General features: G+C 41.5%; 1 protein-coding gene and 1 pseudogene across 1 annotated transcript; both read left to right on the top strand.

Moving 5' to 3' along the window:
• The first annotated feature begins 1,026 nt into the window (after nucleotides 1–1,026).
• On the top strand, nucleotides 1,027–12,473 carry LOC134444509 (zinc finger protein OZF-like; annotated as a pseudogene).
• A 5,192-nt stretch (nucleotides 12,474–17,665) lies between these two features.
• Nucleotides 17,666–19,765, top strand: LOC134444510 (zinc finger protein 239-like). Its single transcript, XM_063193818.1, has 2 exons — nucleotides 17,666–17,968; nucleotides 18,789–19,765. Exons 1-2 carry the CDS (start codon nucleotides 17,728–17,730, stop codon nucleotides 19,727–19,729), a joined length of 1,182 nt encoding a protein of 393 aa, XP_063049888.1. The 5' UTR covers nucleotides 17,666–17,727; the 3' UTR covers nucleotides 19,730–19,765.
• Nucleotides 19,766–20,714: the final 949 nt, after the last annotated feature.

Below are 20,714 nucleotides of genomic sequence, written 5' to 3'. Positions count from 1 at the left end.
AAAATATTGATGTATAAACCCCCCAAAGTGATACGTAATAGAAATGTGCAGGGGGAGGGGGGTTGGCAAGGGGGGGGGGGGGGGGTTCTCTAATTTTCTTTTCAGATTCATGTTCCTCACTGAAAATGACCCAAAGCCAGTGACTCTCAGTATGAAAGAATAATAACTGATACTATTTCTCTCAGGCTAACCTCAAACGGCATCAAATAACCCATACTAGGGAAAAACCATTTCAGTGTTCAACATGCAGTGCAGCCTTTTCACAAGGCAGCCACTTAGCTGCTCACCAGATAATCCAAACCGGGGAAAGGCCTTACCAGTGTGCCACATGTGGAAAAGGATTTGCATTGAAGGCATATCTCAAAGAACACCAGAAAATTCATACTCGGGAAAGGCCTTACCAGTGTGCTACATGTTTTTTTTTTTTTTTTACACATTTTTTTGCAACACTGATTTAGCCTGGTGTTCAACCAGGGAGCTACCAGGTTAGAGTTGGAGCATAAATTACCGTGGCAACTCAGCTGAGTTTCAGGTTAGCAAGGCTGATGGAACGGATATAGCGTAGTTTACAGACTTGAGCTCGGATTTGGGGTTGCAGCCGTTGATGGAATGGTCCCCAGATAGCAGTGTGCCCTTTGTGGAAATCAAAACACACACACCAGATAGCAGTGTGTCATTTGTGGAAATCAAATGATTCTTCACATTTAGAGCCGTTATCACCCTTTAGATCCTGAAACCAAAACTTTCCCATTTACACCTTGATGGGTGAGACCCTTTTGTCACCTAACGAGGGGAGTGGTCTACAGCTCCACCTCTACTAGTGGCCCAGGGATAAAGCTCCTGGCTCCCTTCCATGATTAGACCAGAACGGCAGAATACTTTACCACCAGGTAAGAACTTGGTTAAGGGGCATCTGCAAACAGTCAGATCCTTTAACTACTAGAACTCGGATGAATGAATATCTTCTTTGACGCTCATCTCAACTCGTAAAGAACATGGATGCCATGAAGGAAGAGGACATCTATGACTTTCTACCAGAGCATTTGTCTGCAGACATGAAGGGTAGTGGTACTTGGACACCAACGTGCAAAGAAGAACCGTGTTTGTCGCATGAAATTAAAGGAGAGAAGTTTCAAGTCATGGAATGTAATGGTCATGAGACCACTTCTGAAATTCAACCATCAGCTCCATCACAGCAGGCATTATCTCTGAAGGCCATTAAAGAGGAGGACATTTATGATTTCCTTCCAGAGCATTTGTACAGAACTAAGGAGGAAGATAATGAAACTGACACATTGGACGTGAAAAAAGAAGCCCTGGACATGAAAAAGGAACCAGAGTCTTCTCGAATGGAACAAAATGCACACTTGGCTCCAACAGGTATGTTTCATAACTATCAACCAAGGACACCACCTGGAACAATTTTCTGGAGCCGAGCAACAGAGCGGAAAAAAAGTGCAGGATATCTTTTACATCAGTTTAATTAATGTTGCATGCCAAAGGAGCTATTGTATAAAAGCAATATAACACCGGTGCTCGTGGGGTTGATCTGGGAAACCTTCATGGTTGCAATTACCTACGACACTCAACAAATCACACCTGTGAGGGTATTCCAGATCAGTCTTACCACAATTTGGTATTATTATAAGTGGTATTATTGAAATAATTGAATCCTGTTAAAAAATAGCAGGCTATTAATGTAGTAAGCTTGGGGAATGCATTTTTAACTGAACAAATCCGTGTTTAGCCGGATCACACCACACTCTCGATTAAAAGGTGCCAAACATAAACTAAAACTGTGTAAAATTGAAAGAAAAATGTCTGCACACTTAAATCCCCTTTAGGCCAAGCTTTCGGTCTACTGACCTTCCTCAGGGCTCAGTTGACTGAACAAGTCAGACAGGCGGACAACAGACTCCAGTTCTCTGCCCCGCACGCTGTCTTCCACATCTTTATTTGATAATGTATGCAGTTGCATGGCCCTTTTGGCCCTCCAGTGCGAATTTGAAACTTTTCAAGCTTTGGGCTGTGGCCCTAAGAATCCCTGCATTAGACTACATTTATGTAAAATCTAAGTCTCAAATTCACAAGGTATTCCATCATTCATCTGTTGTGAAGTTAAAACTCATTTTTTGTTTTTCTTCTTTTCTTTCCTCAGGTGAACACCAAAAAGCTAATATTAACACAGTAATAACCCATACTGGAGAAAGGCCTTACCAGTGTGCTATATGTTTAAAAGACTTTGCCAGGAGATTTGACCTCAAGCGGCATCAAATAACCCACACTGGGGAAAGACCTTACCAGTGTGCTACATGTGGAAAAGGCTTTACACTGAAAGGTGACTTCACCGCCCATCAGAGAACCCATACTGGAGAAAAAACATATCAGTGTTCAACATGCGGTGCAGCTTTTTCACACCGCATCTCGTTATCTAGTCACCAGAAAAAACATACAGGGGAAAGGCCCTACCAGTGTGCTATATGTGGAAAAGGCTTTAACCAGAAATTTGCCCTCAGCCAGCACCAGGGAATCCATACTGGAGAAAAGCCTCACCAGTGTACTACATGTGGAAAAGACTTTGCCAGGAAAAGTGACCTCATCACCCATCGGAGAACCCATATTGGGGAAAGGCCCCACCAGTGTGCTACATGTGGAAAAGGCTATACAACGAAAAGTAACCTCATTGCCCATCAAATAACCCATACTGGAGAAAAGCCTCACCAGTGTACTACATGTGGAAAGGACTTTGCCAGGAAAGGTGACCTCATCATCCATCAGATAATCCATACTGGGGAAAGGCCGTACCAGTGTGCTACATGTGGAAAAGGCTTTAATCAGAAATTTGCCCTCAGCCAGCACCAGAGAATCCATACTGGAGAAAAGCCTCACCAGTGTGACACATGTGGAAAAGGCTTTACACAGAAAGGTGACCTCATCAAGCATCAGAGAACCCATACTGGAGAAAAACCATATCAGTGCTCAACATGTAGTGCAGCCTTTTCACAAGTCGCCCACTTAGCTGCTCACCAGAGAATACATACCAGGGAAAGGCCTCACTAGTGTGCTACATGTGGAAAAGGATTTGTAAAGAAAAGTCACCTCAGCCGGCATCAGAGAACGCATACTGGGGAAATCTATCACCAGTGTGCTATATGTGGAAAAGGCTTTATAAGGAAAAGTACTCTCAACAGGCATCAAAGAACCCATACTGGAGAAAAGCATTACCAGTGTACTACATGTGGAAAAGATTTTACACGTAAAAATGCCCTCATCACCCACCAGGAAATCCACATTGAGACCAACTAACAGCAGTGCAGAAGTCTGTCAAGAGCATCTGCAAATTGAGACTGAAGAACAAGACCTGTTGTGCTGTGTTCCATCTGCATGTTGTATAGGAATCATACTTGTTGTGAATTCAGTTCTATTGTACATTTACTTCATAAGATATTCAACATAAATGTATTTGATTTATTTGTGGTGAGGATCATGATATAGATGATACTATGTACAGAAAATGACAAGTCAATGAAATTACAATAGATTATATAAAAACTCTGGTTTTAATGTTCTGACCATATTTTATATCACAAAACATATTTTCAGATGGCTCCCTGGTTAGAATTACAATATAGAGTCCAACTAACATTGACGCATATGCATTGATGCAAATTACAAAATAAAACCTAAAGAATCCTGACGCATATTTAGGTAAATTACAATCTAGAACCCAAAGAACCCTGATGCAAATGCAGGTGCTGTCGTCACTCCTGTAGCAGTAATTTAGCGAATCGGCTCAACTATTACTCCTACTACTACTAATAATAATACTTTCTTTTTAAACAACACCTTTCAAAAACACCCACTGGCATGATATCACTGTAGGTGTGAGTGGGTGTCTGTGGATAATCATAGAAGTGTATGTGTGTGGTGTTAAGTAGCTTTGTGTGTGTGTGTGTGAGTGTGTGTGTGGGGGGGGGTGTGCTTGTGGTCATGGGGAGAATAAAGCCGATGGGAGCAGACATGAACAAATGATTAAAATATTACTGCCTAAAACACTCCGCTAAAACACTCCAAACACATACACGATATGAAATGCCTAAAACACTCCGCTAACCCAACAAGTTAGATAACCAGCATAACATACACATAAACAATATTAACTTTATTCACAGTGTCTTAGTGTCGATTCTTTCTTTTATATTGTTGTGATTTTTTTATTCTAAAGAATTGTACCATCTGATTATTTTATTAGAACTTGAAAATCCTACTGAAATGTATTATTACATGTTTTGAGTTTTTGACTACTTTTTAAATAAAGTGTTTTTTCCATGGCACAAGGATTGTTTCTGTAGAGAATCCCTAAAAGGATGAAGTGATCAGGAAATTAATGTCTACCTTAATGCAGAGACCCACTGCTCTTAACAAGAGCACACACATCAAGGGTAAGTGTAAAAGAGACACTATTGATAATGTGAAGCTGGTCACGCTTAGGAATGTTGGAATGGCTGAGGACAACACGCCTTTACATTGCCATGGCAGATTAGAGTGTAATGGCTGACGTTGGTACTCTCATGCCAGATTAGAGTTTAATGGCTGCCATTGGTACTCTCATGGCAGATTAGAGTGTAATGGCTGCCATTGTTATTCTCATGCAAGATCAGAGTGTAATGGCTGACGTTTGTATTCTCTTGCAAGATCAGAGTTTAATGCAGGGCCGGTTCTGGCTTATTTGGTGCCCTAGGCGAGTTTGAGTTCTGGCGCCCCCCCCCCCCACCTTTGAAAGGAAAAAAAAATCTTTCTTATACCTCACAGAACACAAGACTAATATCCTTAGTAAGCTTAACTAAATAGCATCAAGAACAATAACCGTTTTTCATCAAATGGATTTGTGGTTCTTTTTGACAGGCGACCAACACATCAGATTGAGTCGCATGAAAGTAGCTTCACTGTGTGGTGTGTTGGATGTGATGGTGGTGGGGCCCCCAACCCCAGATGAGAGGGAGGTTATCAATGTGTTTGAATTGTAACGTGAAATTGAAATGCCAGGAGAGTGATACAGTACATTTGCATGTAAAATGCATGTGTAGACAATACGCCTACCAAGGAGGTCTGCATTGATCTACACTATCTACAGCATCACAAAGCATGGCAGCATAACAATTTTAATAAGCTACACATTTGTGCTGTCTTCCAAACCAATTTCATTTCTGGACTGGAAATAGGCCTAGTGGTGCATTTGTGAGTAGGAGAATGAGAAGGGGGCTATCTATGTGTTTGGAGGGACAGGGTGAGAGAAAGGGAGAAGAGCTGTCACGCTATTGAATTTCATAATATACAAAATATAGTAAATAGCCTCACTTGCATGGTTCTGTTACATGATTAATTCCTTAAGACACGGCTTTATAAATTAGCTGTTACCAGCATGGCAATGACCAAGTCATAATGTATTACTAAAGGCCCCGTGCACTGTGATAGTAGTGTAGTACTATAGTAGTTAACTTTCAATGTCTATTACAGCGTGCCTCAGGAGGTACGGCGCGCATTAAGGGGTTAATGTAGGCTATGTCATTCTGGTCTGGAAATTAATGTTTTTTTAAGCTTACAACAAGCAGGTAATTCATGTGGATGGAAGGAGATATGGCAGCTAAAATTGTTTTAAACATTGCACCAGTCTTACTTTACATTGCTTGTCAACCTAAGCAAGTATTATGATATCAGGTGGGTGTTAGTGAGTAGGCTACTAACAGCTACTTTACTGGATTTCATTGCTTGGCATACTTGGCTAATGTTAGCATGCTAACTAGCGATTTCTCTGATCAAAAACAAAGCTCTTTTTCTCTCTAATTCCAAATAGTAACCTCATAACTATTAGGCTTTCCATAATCACAAACGGTTGCTGATTAAATCACATAGCTCCAAAACACCCTCTGAAACTCCTGCATCATGCAATGAGTGGTTTAATGAGAACATAATAATCTCCATCCAGTAGAGGAGCACTACTGTTTGCGCTTGCCCCCTCTGTCTCTCGAGTGAGTCTCCAAATTCAAAATAGACCGCACGCTGTCACTCGTCCCGCCCCCTTTCTCAGAACTGTCTGTTTATTGGTTCACAGACTTCCCAGAGACAGTTGGAAGAGATAGCCTATTACTATTGGCTGAGGGGCGCTTTGCCGTGAGGAGCGCTTTCGCCACTCTTTGTTGATTGCGACTTCATAAAAAAACTTCATATCGCAAAATTACGCATAGGAGAGCGCCATTTCGGCGCCCCTTCTTCACATGGCGCTCTAGGCGACCGCCTAGCCGGCCTATGCTAAAAACCGGCCCTGGTTTAATGGCTGCCATTGTTTAGATGAAGATGGTAATGTCCCTGGAATGTGTGTCTTATTTAGGAGACTCACAGCAGTTTTCTTATTGGTATGAGAGGAGAATTCTGAACTGGTTTAACCCTCAAACGACCGGCCTGTTTTTGCGACTAATCTGACCGAGCGGGGTCATTTATGACCCCAAGGAGTTTACATAGAAATACCACAAAATAAATTATTTTTTGGGGTTCATTTAAATTTATTTACACCTTGCACATACGTGTCCCTCATCTAAAGCAAAAAAAATGTGAATTTGAACATTTTATTGTGTTGCTAAAAATTAGTCAAACTTACATACGTATATGCTAAATATGATGCATGCCCTCATTTGCATATGTAAACATCAAAATACAAAAAACATCCAATACATTTTTTTCTTCTCTCATCATCAGTAATCAACTGAAAAAGTTTAACACTAGAACTACCACGGAGGGGTCAATTGACCTTTTTACCTAAAAGCCCCACAAGAGGGTCATTTGACCCTTTGGACCCCCTGCGGACACTCCTTTTGTTGTGGAAATGTGGCTGTTAGCAGCTCACAGCTATCACTTGAGACACAGAGTGTGAGTGTGTGTGTGTGTGTGTGGATCATTTCCAATGCCTGTTGAGTGCTGTATCTCTGCATCTTCGTTCCTTGGAGAGGAGCTTCTTTCACCACAAAATTCTTGAGGGAAATGAAGCAGTAGTCCACATGCACTGGTATTTATCCATCTAACAATTGCCAGGTTGCATTCACATGAGTCGTTATGGTCACATGGCATGGGAGATTCACACGTTACAGTTTTTCTCGATTGGTTTGGCTAATTTCTCGAAACTGAGATGACATTCTCAAAACAACACGGACAAATCCCCAAACCAACTTGCAATTTCCCAAAATAGAATGGCATTTTTCATTGCTTTCATCAGATATCAAATGCTTTGTACATGTCTCAAATGTTTAGTAGGCCTACATCTCTGCAGATGGATATGTACAAATACCCTTCAGTTGACACATTCAGCATACATTTAGCACATTTTCCAAATAAATTGACCTTGCTTATCTAAACGAATTAGACAATTCTCAGTCTAATGGTTGCCCTCTCCAAAACACGTCAGCATTATTTCATTGTGTAAGTCATCATATGCAAAGTGGTCTACGCAATTCCCAAAACAGTCAAGGACATCATATTTTAAGAATTTCATTACATAGTAAATTCATGACAGTGTTCAACAGGTCAGATGGTATTGTAACTTTACTAGTTAGTAGAAAATAATTTTACAACCGTGTATACTACAGTTTCCTCTGTTATTTGGTTAATTTCATGACATTTTTTCAAACGACATTCTGTTTTGAACAATTGCTAGTTGCTTTGGCATTTGTCCATGTTATTTTGAGAATGTTATCTCTGTTTTGAGAAATGAGCCAAACCCATGAGAAGCCTGTGATATATGGGCATTACTTTCTGTATATGAATTTACAGTAAAGAAAGTTACTGATAAATGTCCTTGGTAAATTATCTGTGTTGTCAAACTTCAATGGTTTCACTCACTTTTTCATTTTTATACATAGTCGAAATCTGTTAGCTGAACTGGATAAAACACCTAACCATTTTGACTGGCAGTGCTTACACAATGGCAAAGGGACAATGTATTTTGGGGGTACTGATGATATATGTGGGGAAGAAATTTAGTTTTGACACATGGGTAAACTGTTTTTGGGGTGATATGAGCGAGTGATGAGGATCCACGTAGTTATGCTGAACCATCCAGTTTATTTTGACAGAAGGACTAAATGAATGCAAATGAGCCAAAGCAATTGAGACGGATCTATGCCGTTTTGATGGTACTGACTATTTATATGTGGTTTAGTGCTGATGCAAGAATGAGGTGTTTTGGGAGGTATATGACATTTTGCTAGTTATCTGAACTGTTGTGCAGAAGTGTAAGAATGTTTGGCCAAATGACCCAATGGTTATAGGAATGTCATCTCAGTTTCAAGAAATGAGCCAAACCAATGGAGAAAAACTGTAATTCAACCATTATCTGGTTGCAGTCATATGATTCGTCATGATCACATGGGACATTCACACGTTCATTGATGACTTGTATGAAGAAAATGTGCTGACATGTTTTCAGGACAACCATTACACTGAGAATCAACCAATTGGGATAGATCAGCAAGGTACATTCATTTGAAAATTCTACTAAATGTAAGGTGATTGTTTTAACTGTAGGATACTTGTACATAGCCATTTGCAAGGACGTACTAAATGTTTGAGACATGCACAAAAGCTTTTGAAATTTGATAAAAGCAATGATAAATGCCATTCTGTTGTGAGGAACTGCAAATTAGTTTTGGGATTTGTCCATGTTTTGAGAATGACATCTCAGTTTCAAGAAATGAGCCAAACCAATGGAGAAAAACTGTAACACACTGTCCGCCAAACTGTGCTATCTGTCTTTGCTGCTGATATCTTCATGCAAGTTGCTATTTACCTGTGGTGATTTTGGAGGCTGACAGGCCTTGGGAAGAAGCTGTCTGTCCCTGTTTGTCCCTGTTTGTCTTGGCTGTTAGCACTTTAAGGTGTGACCCCCTCACCCCTCACCCCACACACGGCCCCTAACAGCCTCATTACCATAACAAAATGAGTGATTAGTGTATTAGGTAAAAGCCGCCGGGTCAAATGACCCCTCTCTGGTACTTCTAGGTAGGCAGAAAAATCCTGGTAGTTCTAGTGTTAATTTGCCTGATGAGCTGCTTAGGAAGGAGAGTCGACTAGAGGCTTGGCCAGTTACAGTAACACTGAACTACCAGGATTTTTCTGCCTACCTAGAAGTACCAGAGAGGGGTCATTTGACCCGGTGTTCTGTCGAGATGTGTTGCCTCGTCGAGATGAGCGACCGGTCGCTCTATTCGATAGTGGTGTTCTATCGATTTGCGATGCCTCATCTAAATGAGCGACCTTGACTTTCCGCGGAAGGCGTTTCAATCGGTCCACGTAGGACTGTTTTAATAACCACTTTGTTTATTTCACGGACAGGGGTGTGCAATCGTTCACGGAGTTTAATAAGAACATGCGGCTGCTGACAACAGTGAGCCTCTCGTTTGAGCAAGTTAAGAAACGTGCCATATGAAAGAGACTGAGTTGAGTTTGCGCAAATACTGGAGAAAGTGTTTGGGATCAGGGCCTGGCTACGGCTTGTTTAATGCAGTCATTTTGCTGTTGGTTTGGTTTCAATGCGACGTGGGCTCGCAAGGCAAATTGCTACATGAAATCATGTGGGGATAAACAAGCGCGGTTTAGATATTCCCAGATAGCAGATAACGTATTGTGGCTTTGTTTTGGCAGATGTCTGTCTTTTAATGACCGGAATCATATTTTCATAACATCCCCACCAGTGCATTTCTTTACCATGTTGAGGCAGTTTACAATGCAGTCGATTCAAATTCTTGAGTGAAAAGGGTGGAGGGTCATTTTGACAGCTCAATCAGGTGGCGATTTTTTCCATTTTGCAATGAGAACGCCTCCTCTACATAAATAGTCTTTTCTGATCGATGTTGCAATGTTCGAGGCTGAGTGTGTGAGCGATTACGGTTAGGCAACAAAGTAGCAAATGTACGAGGCCACGCTATTTCGCAGATTTTCCAATCTGCTGGATTCCCGTTTCCCCCCAGGGGATATAGGCCTACCGCTATCGTAACTTTCAGTCCATGACAGTCGGTGGACAGGCTGTAAGCTAACTAGTTTTAGACTATGGATGACTGGTGGTAACCTCAGGAGGACATAGGCTACAGTTTGAGTCACTAAAGTTGACAGTCTCAGGGGATCCTATCGTAACTTGCGCTACAGTTTGAGTCACTAAAGTTGACAGTCTCAGGGGATCCTATCGTAACTTGCGGTCTCACAATTCGATGGGCAATCACCCGCGAAAACCACCGCGAGGGTGTGCGCATGCGTGCGCATGCTCAGTAGCGAAGAGAATCACATCTCGATGGGTCGCTCATTTAGACAGGACACCGGCGGCTTTTACCGAATGCACTAATCACTCATTTTGTTATGGTAATTAGGCTGTTTTGGGGCCGTGTGAGGGGTGAGGGCTTCACAGCCAAGACAAAAAGGGACAGACAGCTTCTTCCCAAGGGCTGTCAGCCTCCAAAATCACCACGGGTAAATAGCAACTTGCATGAAGATATCAGCAGCAAAGACAGATAGCACAGTTTGGCGGACAGTGTGTTACAGTTCTCCATTGGTTTGGCTCATTTCTTGAAACTGAGACGTCATTCTCAAAACATGGACAAATCCCAAAACTAGTTTGCAGTTCCTCACAACAGAATGGCATTTATCATTGCTTTCATCAAATTTCAAATGCTTTTATACATGTCTCAATCATTTAGTACATCCTTGCAAATGGCTATGTACAAGTATCCTACAGTTAACACAATCAGCTTACATTTAGTACAATTTTCAAATGAATGTACCTTGCTGATCTATCCCGATTGTTTGATTCTCAGTGTAATGGTTGTCCTGAAAACATGTCAGCACATTTTCCTCATATAAGTCATCATATGCAGAATAGTCTGCTCAATTTTCAAGATAGTGTTAGGAAATTGGGATAAAATATTTTGGAATGTTTTGGAAGATGTCATATCAAAATTACGATAATCTGGTTAGTATATAACAAGTAACATCATTTTTGACTAACAAATGAGGAGAGATCCACATTGCAGGTGACTAATCTATTTGACCAATCCAATCCAGGTCATGTGAGTTATGATGCTTAAAATGTGAAGACAATATGAAAAAGAAAAGATGAAGACTGGCCCATTTGCTCCAATTTATATCCTAAGACTTTGTTTCATTCAAGCATTCTTTTCAATCAATTTAACTAATTTTGCTAGCAAAGGAACTATTGTTTGAAACCAATATAACACTCGTGCTTCTGATGTTGGTCTGCGATAAACTCAAGGGTGTAATTACCTACAGTACTCAGCACATCACACCTGTGAGGGTATCTCAGACAAACCTCACTCCCACTCGTGTAATATTGCTTAAATGCAAGCCTCATGTGCACCTCATTATTTACCTTTTTAAATATTGATCTGAATATGTCAGCGCATAGGTTGCAAATAGTTTACTCATTTGTATGTGTTTCTTCTTTTCTTTTTCTCAGGTGAACTCCAGGCAGCTCATAATAACACAGACCAACACCAGTGTGCCACATGTGGGAAAGGATTTGCATTGAAGGCATATCTCAAAGAACACCAGAGAATCCATACTGGGGAAAGGCCTTACCAGTGCGCCACATGTGGGAAAGGATTTGCATTGAAGTCATATCTCAAAAAACACCAGAGATGTCATACTAGGGAAAGGCCTTACCAGTGTAATACATGTGGAAAAGGCTTTACACAGAAAGGTGACCTTGTGACCCATCAGAGAATCCATACTGGAGAAAAAACATGTCAGTGTTCAACATGCGGTGCAGCCTTTTCACAGAGAAGCTCTTTAGCTGATCACCAGAGAATCCATACTGGAGAAAGGCCTTACCAGTGTGCTACATGTGGAAAACGATTTGCATTGAAGGCATATCTCAAAAAACACCAGAGAATTCATACTGGAGAAAGGCCTCACCAGTGTACTACATGTGGAAAAGGCTTTACACGGAAAGGTAACCTCATCACCCACCAGAGAATCCATACTGGTGAAAGGCCTTACCAGTGTGCTACATGTGGAAAAGACTTTGCCAGGAAAGGTAGCCTCATCGCCCATCAGAGAACCCATACTGGGGAAAAACCATATCAGTGTTCAACATGCGGTGCAGCCTTTTCACACAGCAGCTCTTTATCTAGTCACCAGAGAATCCATACTGGAGAAAGGCCTTACCAGTGTGCTACATGTGGAAAAGACTTTGCCAGGAAAGGTGACCTCATCAAGCATCAGAGAACCCATACTGGATAAAATCCTTACCAGTATACTACATGTGGAAAAGATTTTACACGTAAAGATAACCTCATCACCCACCAGGAAATCCACATTGACAGCAACTAACAGCAGTGCAGAAGTCTGTGAAGAGCATCTGCAAGTTGAGACTGGAGAACAAGACCTGTTGCACTGTGTTCCATCTGCATGTTATATAGGAATCACTTGTATTGTACATTTAGTCACTGAGATATTCAACATACAGTAAATGTATTTGATTTGTTTGTGGTGAGGATCATGATATAGATGATGATATGTACAGAAAATGACAAGTCAATGTAATTACAATATATTATGAACTTTGGTTTTAAAGTTCTGACCATATTTTATATTACAAAACAGTTTTAAGGTTTCCAGAGGGCTCCCTTATTAGAATTACAATATAGAGCCCAACTAACATTGATGCATATGCATTGATGCTAATTACAAAATAAAACCTAAAGAATCCTGACGCATATTTAGGTAAATTACAATCTACACCCTAAAGAACCCTGATGCAAATGCAGGTGCTCTCATCACTCCTTTAGCTGTAATTTAGCTAATCCTACTACTACTCCTACTACTAATAACAATAATATTTAATACTTTCTTATTATACAACACCTTTCAAAAACAACCACTGGCATTATATCAGTGTAGGCGTGAGTGTGTAAGTAGCTGTGTGTGTGTGTGCAGGTCACTGGGTAATAAATCGGAATTTCGTACAAGCCTGACACATACACGATATGAACATTATTCACAGTGTCCTAGAGTTGTTTCTTTCATTTATATTGTTGTGATTTTTTTTCTTAAGAATTGTACCATCTGACTTTTATTAAAACTTGAAAATCCTTCAGAAATGTATTATTACTTGTTTCGAGTTTTTGACTACTTTTTAAATAAAGTGTTTTCCACACTTTTCCGCACAAGGAATGTTTCTGTAGAGAATCCCTAAATGGATGAAGTGATCAGGACATTACTGTATTCCCTAAATGCATGAAGTGATCAGGACATTACTGTATTCCCTAAATGGATGAAGTGATCAGGACATTACTGTAGAGAATCCCTAAATGGATGAAGTGATCAGGACATTACTGTATTCCCTAAATGGATGAAGTGATCAGGACATTACTGTATTCCCTAAATGCATGAAGTGATCAGGACATTACTGTATTCCCTAAATGCATGAAGTGATCAGGACATTACTGTCTACTGTATTCCCTAAATGGATGAAGTGATCAGGACATTACTGTATTCCCTAAATGGATGAAGTGATCAGGACATTACTGTCTACCTTTATGCAGAGACCCACCAGCGTTGCCAGATTGGGCTACTTGGGATGAGCGTCTGCGGGTAAAAATGGGAAAGATTGGCCATTTGGTGTTTTTTTTCTTCCCCAGACGTTTTGGGCCCATAGAAGTCAATGTAATTTGTTGAATTTGGACGGAATTTGACACGATTTCGCGTTTTTTTTTAGAAGCTTTTGGGCGGGATTTGGTCAGACACATCTGGCAACACAGAGACAGACAGCTCTAAGGCAACAAGAGCAAACACATCAAGGGTGAGTGTAGAAGAGACTATTGCTAATGTGAAGCTGGTCACATCAAGGGTGAGTGTAGAAGAGACACTATTGCTAATGTGAAGCTGGTCACATCAAGGGTGAGTGTAGAAGAGACTATTGCTAATGTGAAGCTGGTCACATCAAGGGTGAGTGTAGAAGAGACTATTGCTAATGTGAAGCTGGTCACATCAAGGGTGAGTGTAGAAGAGACTATTGCTAATGTGAAGCTGGTCACGCTTAGGAATGTTGGAATGGCTGAGGATAACACGCCTTTACATTGCCATGGCAGATTAGAGTGTAATGGCTGACGTTGGTACTCTCATGTCAGATTAGAATTTAATGGCTGCCATTGGTACTCTCATGCCAGATTAAAGTATAATGGCTGCCATTGTTCAGATGAAGATGGTAATGTCCCTGGAATGTGTGTCTTATTTAGGAGACTTACAGTAGTTTTCTTATTGATATGTGAAGTGAATTTGGAACTGGTTTAAGACTAAATATCCAGCTGGCATTAGCATTTACTCCTGTGTGACCGAACACAATTAGGTCCAGGCGCATACAGCTCTGGCAAAAATTGAAAGACCACTTCACAATTTTCAGTTTATCTGAGTTTGATATGGATAGGTATGTGTTTGAGTAAAACAAACTTTGTTATATCGTTCTATAAACTACTGACAGCATTTCCTCCGAATTTCGAACGAAAATATTTTCATTGAGATTAAGATCATTTATTTGCAGAAAATCTCAAATGGTCAAAATAACAATGTTTCCAAATCTCAAACACAGTGGATTTCCCAAAACATGTTTCAAAACTCTCAGATTTAAATATTTTTTTATCAATTCCTCTCTACAAGTCAGGGGCCGGGTTCAACCATCTGGCAGGCCGCACCTGACCTCTGACCTTGTGTCTGATGGCCCTGGTATGGCAACTGACTGCTTTGGACATCATGTGACCTCTGACCTTGTGTCTGATGGCCCTGGTATGGCAACTGACTGCTTTGGACATCATCTGACCTCTGACCTTGTGTCTGATGGCCCTGGAATGGCAACTGGCTGCTTTGGACATCATATGACCTCTGACCTTGTGTCTGATGCCCCTGGTATGGCAACTGACTGCTTTTGTCATCATGTGACCTCTGACCTTGTGTCTGATGCCCCTGGTATTGCAACTGGCTGTTTTGGACATCATGTGACCTCTGACCTTGTGTCTGAAGGCCCTGGTATGGCAACTGGCTGCTTTGGACATCACCTGACCTCTGACCTTGTGTCTGATGGCCCTGGTATGGCAACTGACTGCTTTGGACATCATCTGACCTCTGACCTTGTGTCTGATGGCCCTGGTATGGCAACTGACTGCTTTGGACATCATCTGACCTCTGACCTTGTGTCTGATGGCCCTGGTATGGCAACTGGCTGCTTTGGACATCATGTGACCTGGGTCCGGACCAGACAGGAAATTTCCATTGGAGACTTATGCCGTGTACAGACCAAGAGCGAATGGAGCGAACGAAGCGACGGAAGTCATTATTTCTCTATGGAGGGCACGCGACCTGCGCTACCAAAGCGAATTCGCCAGGAGCGAAGCTTCTTGCGCTACCAGAGCGAATTTTGAAGATTAAACTAAATCTAATCGCAGGCGAATTCGCTCTGACGCTGTTCGGCGGCAACCAATCGGAACGTTCATATCTCCGAATGTCCCAGGCTGTCAAGCCAGAGCCGTTATGTGATTAGCTGCATCAAACATGTCAATGCTGCGTCTCGAGCGAATACAGCGTATTCAAGGCGAAACTTCTTCTGCTACCCACGCTACCAGGCAGCGTAGTTCGCTCTTGGTCTGGACACGGCATTATGCCATTAGTATATTTAATTTCAAAGCAGCCTGGTGCAGAATATGGGGAATGGGGCTCTACTTTCTTCTCTCATGTCCTACCACCAGCCTTTGATTCATTACATTATTAGATTGCATTTGGCAGACGCTTTATAACCAAAGCGACTTTCAAAAGAGGACATAATCAAGCCAACATCACAAGCAAATACAAAGTGCACAGGAGATATACAGAACAACAAGTGCTGTTGCAAAGAGGGGTTAGTTTTAAGAGTAAATGACAAGTACACACACACACAAGCACACACACACAAATTAAACTAAACTAAACATCATGAGGAGTCAGGAGTCTGCCCTGGGGCAAGACAAGTTCAAGCATTAGTCTAGTAGATTCTCTCGAAAGAGGAATGTCTTTAGTTGTTTCTTGAAGGCTGCAAGAGATGTGCTTAGTCTTGCTGCCTCTGGGAGACCGTTCCACCACTTGGGTACCACAACGGAGAACAATCTTGACTGGGAGTACCTAGAGCGACTGGATGGCAGAGCTAGGCGGCTTGTGCTGGATGAGCGCAGTTCTCTTCACTCATCCAGCACAAGCCGTCTGGCTCTGCCATCCAGTCGATTCAGTAATGAATTGATCGTATGCATGGGGAATGGTGCTCTACTTTAAGTCTCCCATAGAGGTATGGATCAGCTAACTTTACGTCACTAAGGCTAGCTGGCAAATAAGCTAACAGTTAATTAATGATACCGTTATGCACTATGAGCTTTTTAAAGTAACCACAAATATGGTTGATGTTTATGTATTTGTGACGGTCGATCGTATGCCACCTACTTTATTCAGGTCACTTTTCAGTAATGAATCGATCGTATGCCACCTACTTTATTCAGATCAATTGTACCATCGGCTGCATTTCACGACAAACAAGCCTGAGGTTTTGTTTTTATGGACTTTATCTTTTACAGTGATGTGTCCCCTGTATATTAATGCACAGAAGTATTCCTCTAAAAATGGTCATGGTCGAATAACCGACACACAACTACAGTCACAGTTCCAAATCACACACACACACACACACACACCAGGTAGCAGTGTGCCCTTTGTGGAAATCAAAACACACACACACACACACCAGATAGCAGTGTGCCCTTTGTGGAAATCAAAACACACACACACACACACACACACCAGATTGCAGTGTGCCCTTTGTGGAAATCAAAACACACACACCAGATAGCAGTGTGTCATTTATGGAAATCAAAACACACACACCAGATTGCAGTGTGCCCTTTGTGGAAGTCAAATGACTCTTCACATTTAGAGCCGTTATCACTCTCTGGATCCTGAAACCAAAACTTTCCCATTTACACCTGGATGGGTGAGACCCTTATGTCACCTAACGAGGAGAGTGGTGTACAGCTCTCCCATTTACACCTGGATGGGTGAGACCCTTTTGTCACCTAACGAGGGGAGTGGTCTACAGCTCTTCCATTTACACCTGGATGGGTGAGACCCTTTTGTCACCTAACGAGGGGAGTGGTGTACAGCTCTCCCATTTACACCTTGATGGGTGAGACCCTTTTGTCACCTAACGAGGGGAGTGGTCTACAGCTCCACCTCTACTAGTGGCCCAGGGATAAAGCTCCTGGCTCCCTTCCAGTAGGTCAGCACACTTGGCTAAAAGGGGGAATCAGCAAAACAAAGTGCATCTGCTGCTGGCTACATCTCTGATCCTTTGACTGCTCAAGAACCTGAATGAATGAGGATCTTCATTGACGCTCATCTCAACTCGTAAAGAACATGGATGCCATGAAGGAAGAGGACATCTATGACTTTATACCAGAGCATTTGACTACAGACATGAAGGAAGAGGACATCTATGACTTTCTACCAGAGCATTTGTCTGCAGACATAAAGGAAGAGGACATCTATGACTTTCTACCAGAGTATTTGACTACAGACATGAAGGGTAGTAGTACTTGGACACCAACTTGCAAAGAAGAACCGTGTTTGTCACATGAAATTAAAGGAGAGAAGTTTCAAGTCATGCAATGTAATGGTCATGAGACCACTTCTGAAATTCAACCATCAGCTCCATCACAGCAGGCAGCATCTCTGAAGGTGATTAAAGAGGAGGACATTTATGATTTCCTTCCAGAGTATTTGTACAGAACTAAGGAGGAAGAGAATGAAACTGACACATCCTACGTAAAAGAAGAAGCCCTGGACATGAAAAAGGAACCAGAGTCTTCTCGAATGGAACACAATGCACACTTGGCTCCAACAGGTATGTTTCATAACTAGCAACCAAGGACACCACCTGGAACAATTTTCTGGAGCCGAGCAACAGAGCGGAAAAAAAGTGCAGGATATCTTTTACATCAGTTTAATTAATGTTGCATGCCAAAGGAGCTATTGTATAAAAGCAATATAACACTGGTGCTCGTGGGGTTGATCTGGGAAACCTTCATGGTTGCAATTACCTATGGCACTCAACAAATCACACCTCTGAGGGTATCCCAGATCAATTTTACCACCATTTGTGTCATATTGCTTAATTGGTATTATTATAAGTAGTATTATTATTGAAATAATTTAATCCCGTTAATAAATAGCAGGCTATTAATGTAGTAAGCTTGGGGAATGCATTTTTAACTGAACAAGTCCGTGTTTAGCCGGATCACACCGCACTCTCGATAAAAAGGTGCCAAACATAAACAAAAACTGTGTAAAATTGAAAGAAAAATGTCTGCACACTTAAATCCCCTTTGTGTTTTGTGTTCTTTTTAATAGGCCAAGCTTTCGGTCTACTGACCTTCCTCAGGGCTCAGTTGACTGAACAAGTCAGACAGGCGGACAACAGACTCCAGTTCTCTGCCCCGCACGCTGTCTTCCACATCTTTATTTGATAATGCATGCAGTTGCATGGCCCTTGTGGCCCTCCAGTGCGAATTTGAAACTTTTCAAGCTTTGGGCTGTGGCCCTAAGAATCCCTGCATTAGACTACCCTTATGTAAAATCTATGTCTCAAATTCACAAGGTATTCCATCATTCATCTGTTGTGAAGTTAAAACTCATTTTTTGTTTTTCTTATTTTCTTTCCTCAGGTGAACACCAGAAAGCTAATATTAACACAGTAATAACCCATACTGGAGAAAGGCCTTACCAGTGTGCTATATGTTTAAAAGACTTTGCCAGCAGAGTTAATCTCAAGCGGCATCAAATAACCCATACTGAGGAAAGACCTTACCAGTGTGCTACATGTGGAAAAGGCTTTACACAGAAAGGTGACCTCATCACCCATCAGAGAACCCATACTGGAGAGAAACCATATCAGTGTTCAACATGCGGTGCAGCTTTTTCACACCGCATCTCGTTATCTAATCACCAGAGAAACCATACAGGGGAAAGGCGCTACCAGTGTGCTACATGTGGAATAGGCTTTAACCAGAAATTTGCCCTCAGCCAGCACCAGAGAATCCATACTGGAGAAAAGCCTCACCAGTGTACTACATGTGGAAAAGACTTTACACAGAAAGGTGCCCTCATCACCCATCAGAGAATCCATACTGGGGAAAGGCCTTACCAGTGTGCTACATGTGGAAAGGACTTTGCCAGGAAAGGTGACCTCATCACCCATCAGAGAATCCATACTGGAGAAAGGCCTTTCCAGTGTACTACATGTGGAAAAGGCTTTGCACAAAAAAGTCGCCTCATCATCCATCATAGAATCCATACTGGGGAAAGGCCTTACCAGTGTGCTACATGTGGAAAAGGCTTTAATAAGAAATGTGCCCTCAGCCAGCACCAGAGAATCCATACTGGAGAAAAGCCTCACCAGTGTACTACATGTGGAAAGGACTTTGCCAGGAAAGGTGACCTCATCATCCATCAGATAATCCATACTGGGGAATGGCCTTACCAGTGTGCTACATGTGGAAAAGGCTTTAATCAGAAATTTGCCCTCGGCCAACACCAGAGAATCCATACTGGAGAAAAGCCTCACCAGTGTACTACATGTGGAAAAGACTTTGCCAGGAAAAGGTGACCTCATCATCCATCAGAGAACCCATACTGGAGAAAAACCATATCAGTGTTCAACATGCAGTGCAGCCTTTTCACAAGTCGGCCACTTAGCTGCTCACCAGAGAATCCATACCAGGGAAAGGCCTCACTAGTGTGCTACATGTGGAAAAGGATTTGTAAAGAAAAGTCACCTCAGCCGGCATCAGAGAACGCATACTGGTGAAATCTATCACCAGTTTGCTACATGTGGAAAAGGCTTTATAAGGAAAAGTACTCTCAACAGGCATCAGATAACCCATACTGGAGAAAAGCCTTACCAGTGTACTATATGTGGAAAAGATTTTACACGTAAAGATAACCTCATCACTCACCAGGAAATCCACATTGAGAGCAACTAACAGCAGTGCAAAAGTCTGTGAAGAGCATCTGCAAGTTGAGACTGGAGAACAAGACCTGTTGCACTGTGTTCCATCTGCATGTTGTATAGGAATCATACTTGTAAATTCAGTTGTATTGTACATCTAGAGATATAAATGCATTGGACATCAATCAACATAAATGTATTGGATTTATTTGTGGTGAGGATCATGATACAGATGATACTATGTGCAGAAAATGACAAGCCAATGTAACCAGCATGACATACACATAAACGATATGAACTTCATTCACAGTGTCTTAGTGTCGATTCTTTCTTTTATATTGTTGTGATTTTTTTATTCTTATGAATTGTACCATCTGATTATTTTATTAGAACTTGAAAATCCTTCTGAAATGTATTATTACATGTTTTTAGTTTTTGACTACTTTTTAAATAAAGTGTTTTTTCCATTGTACAAGGAATGCTTCTGTAGAGAATCCCTAAAAGGATGAAGTGATCAAGAAATTAATGTCTACCTTAATGCAGAGACCCACAGCTCTTAACAAGAACACACACATCAAGGGTGAGTGTAAAAGAGACACTATTGCTAATGTGAAGCTGGTCACGCTTAGGAATGTTGGAATGG

The sequence above is a fragment of the Engraulis encrasicolus genome, unplaced genomic scaffold, assembly GCF_034702125.1.
Source record: "Engraulis encrasicolus isolate BLACKSEA-1 unplaced genomic scaffold, IST_EnEncr_1.0 scaffold_57_np1212, whole genome shotgun sequence".
NCBI lineage: Eukaryota > Metazoa > Chordata > Actinopteri > Clupeiformes > Engraulidae > Engraulis > Engraulis encrasicolus.
Note: the sequence above shows the minus strand (reverse complement) of the source record. Positions and strands in the feature narration are given on the sequence as shown.

What these genes read in the sequence shown, in the direction of transcription:
- LOC134444510 (XM_063193818.1), top strand. Translation starts at nt 17,728, where the DNA reads ATGCAATGTAATGGTCATGAGACCACTTCTGAAATTCAACCATCAGCT. An exon ending in TGCACACTTGGCTCCAACAG is followed by an intron (nt 17,969 to 18,788) that starts GTATGTTTCATA and finishes TTCTTTCCTCAG; the next exon opens with GTGAACACCAGAAAGCTAAT.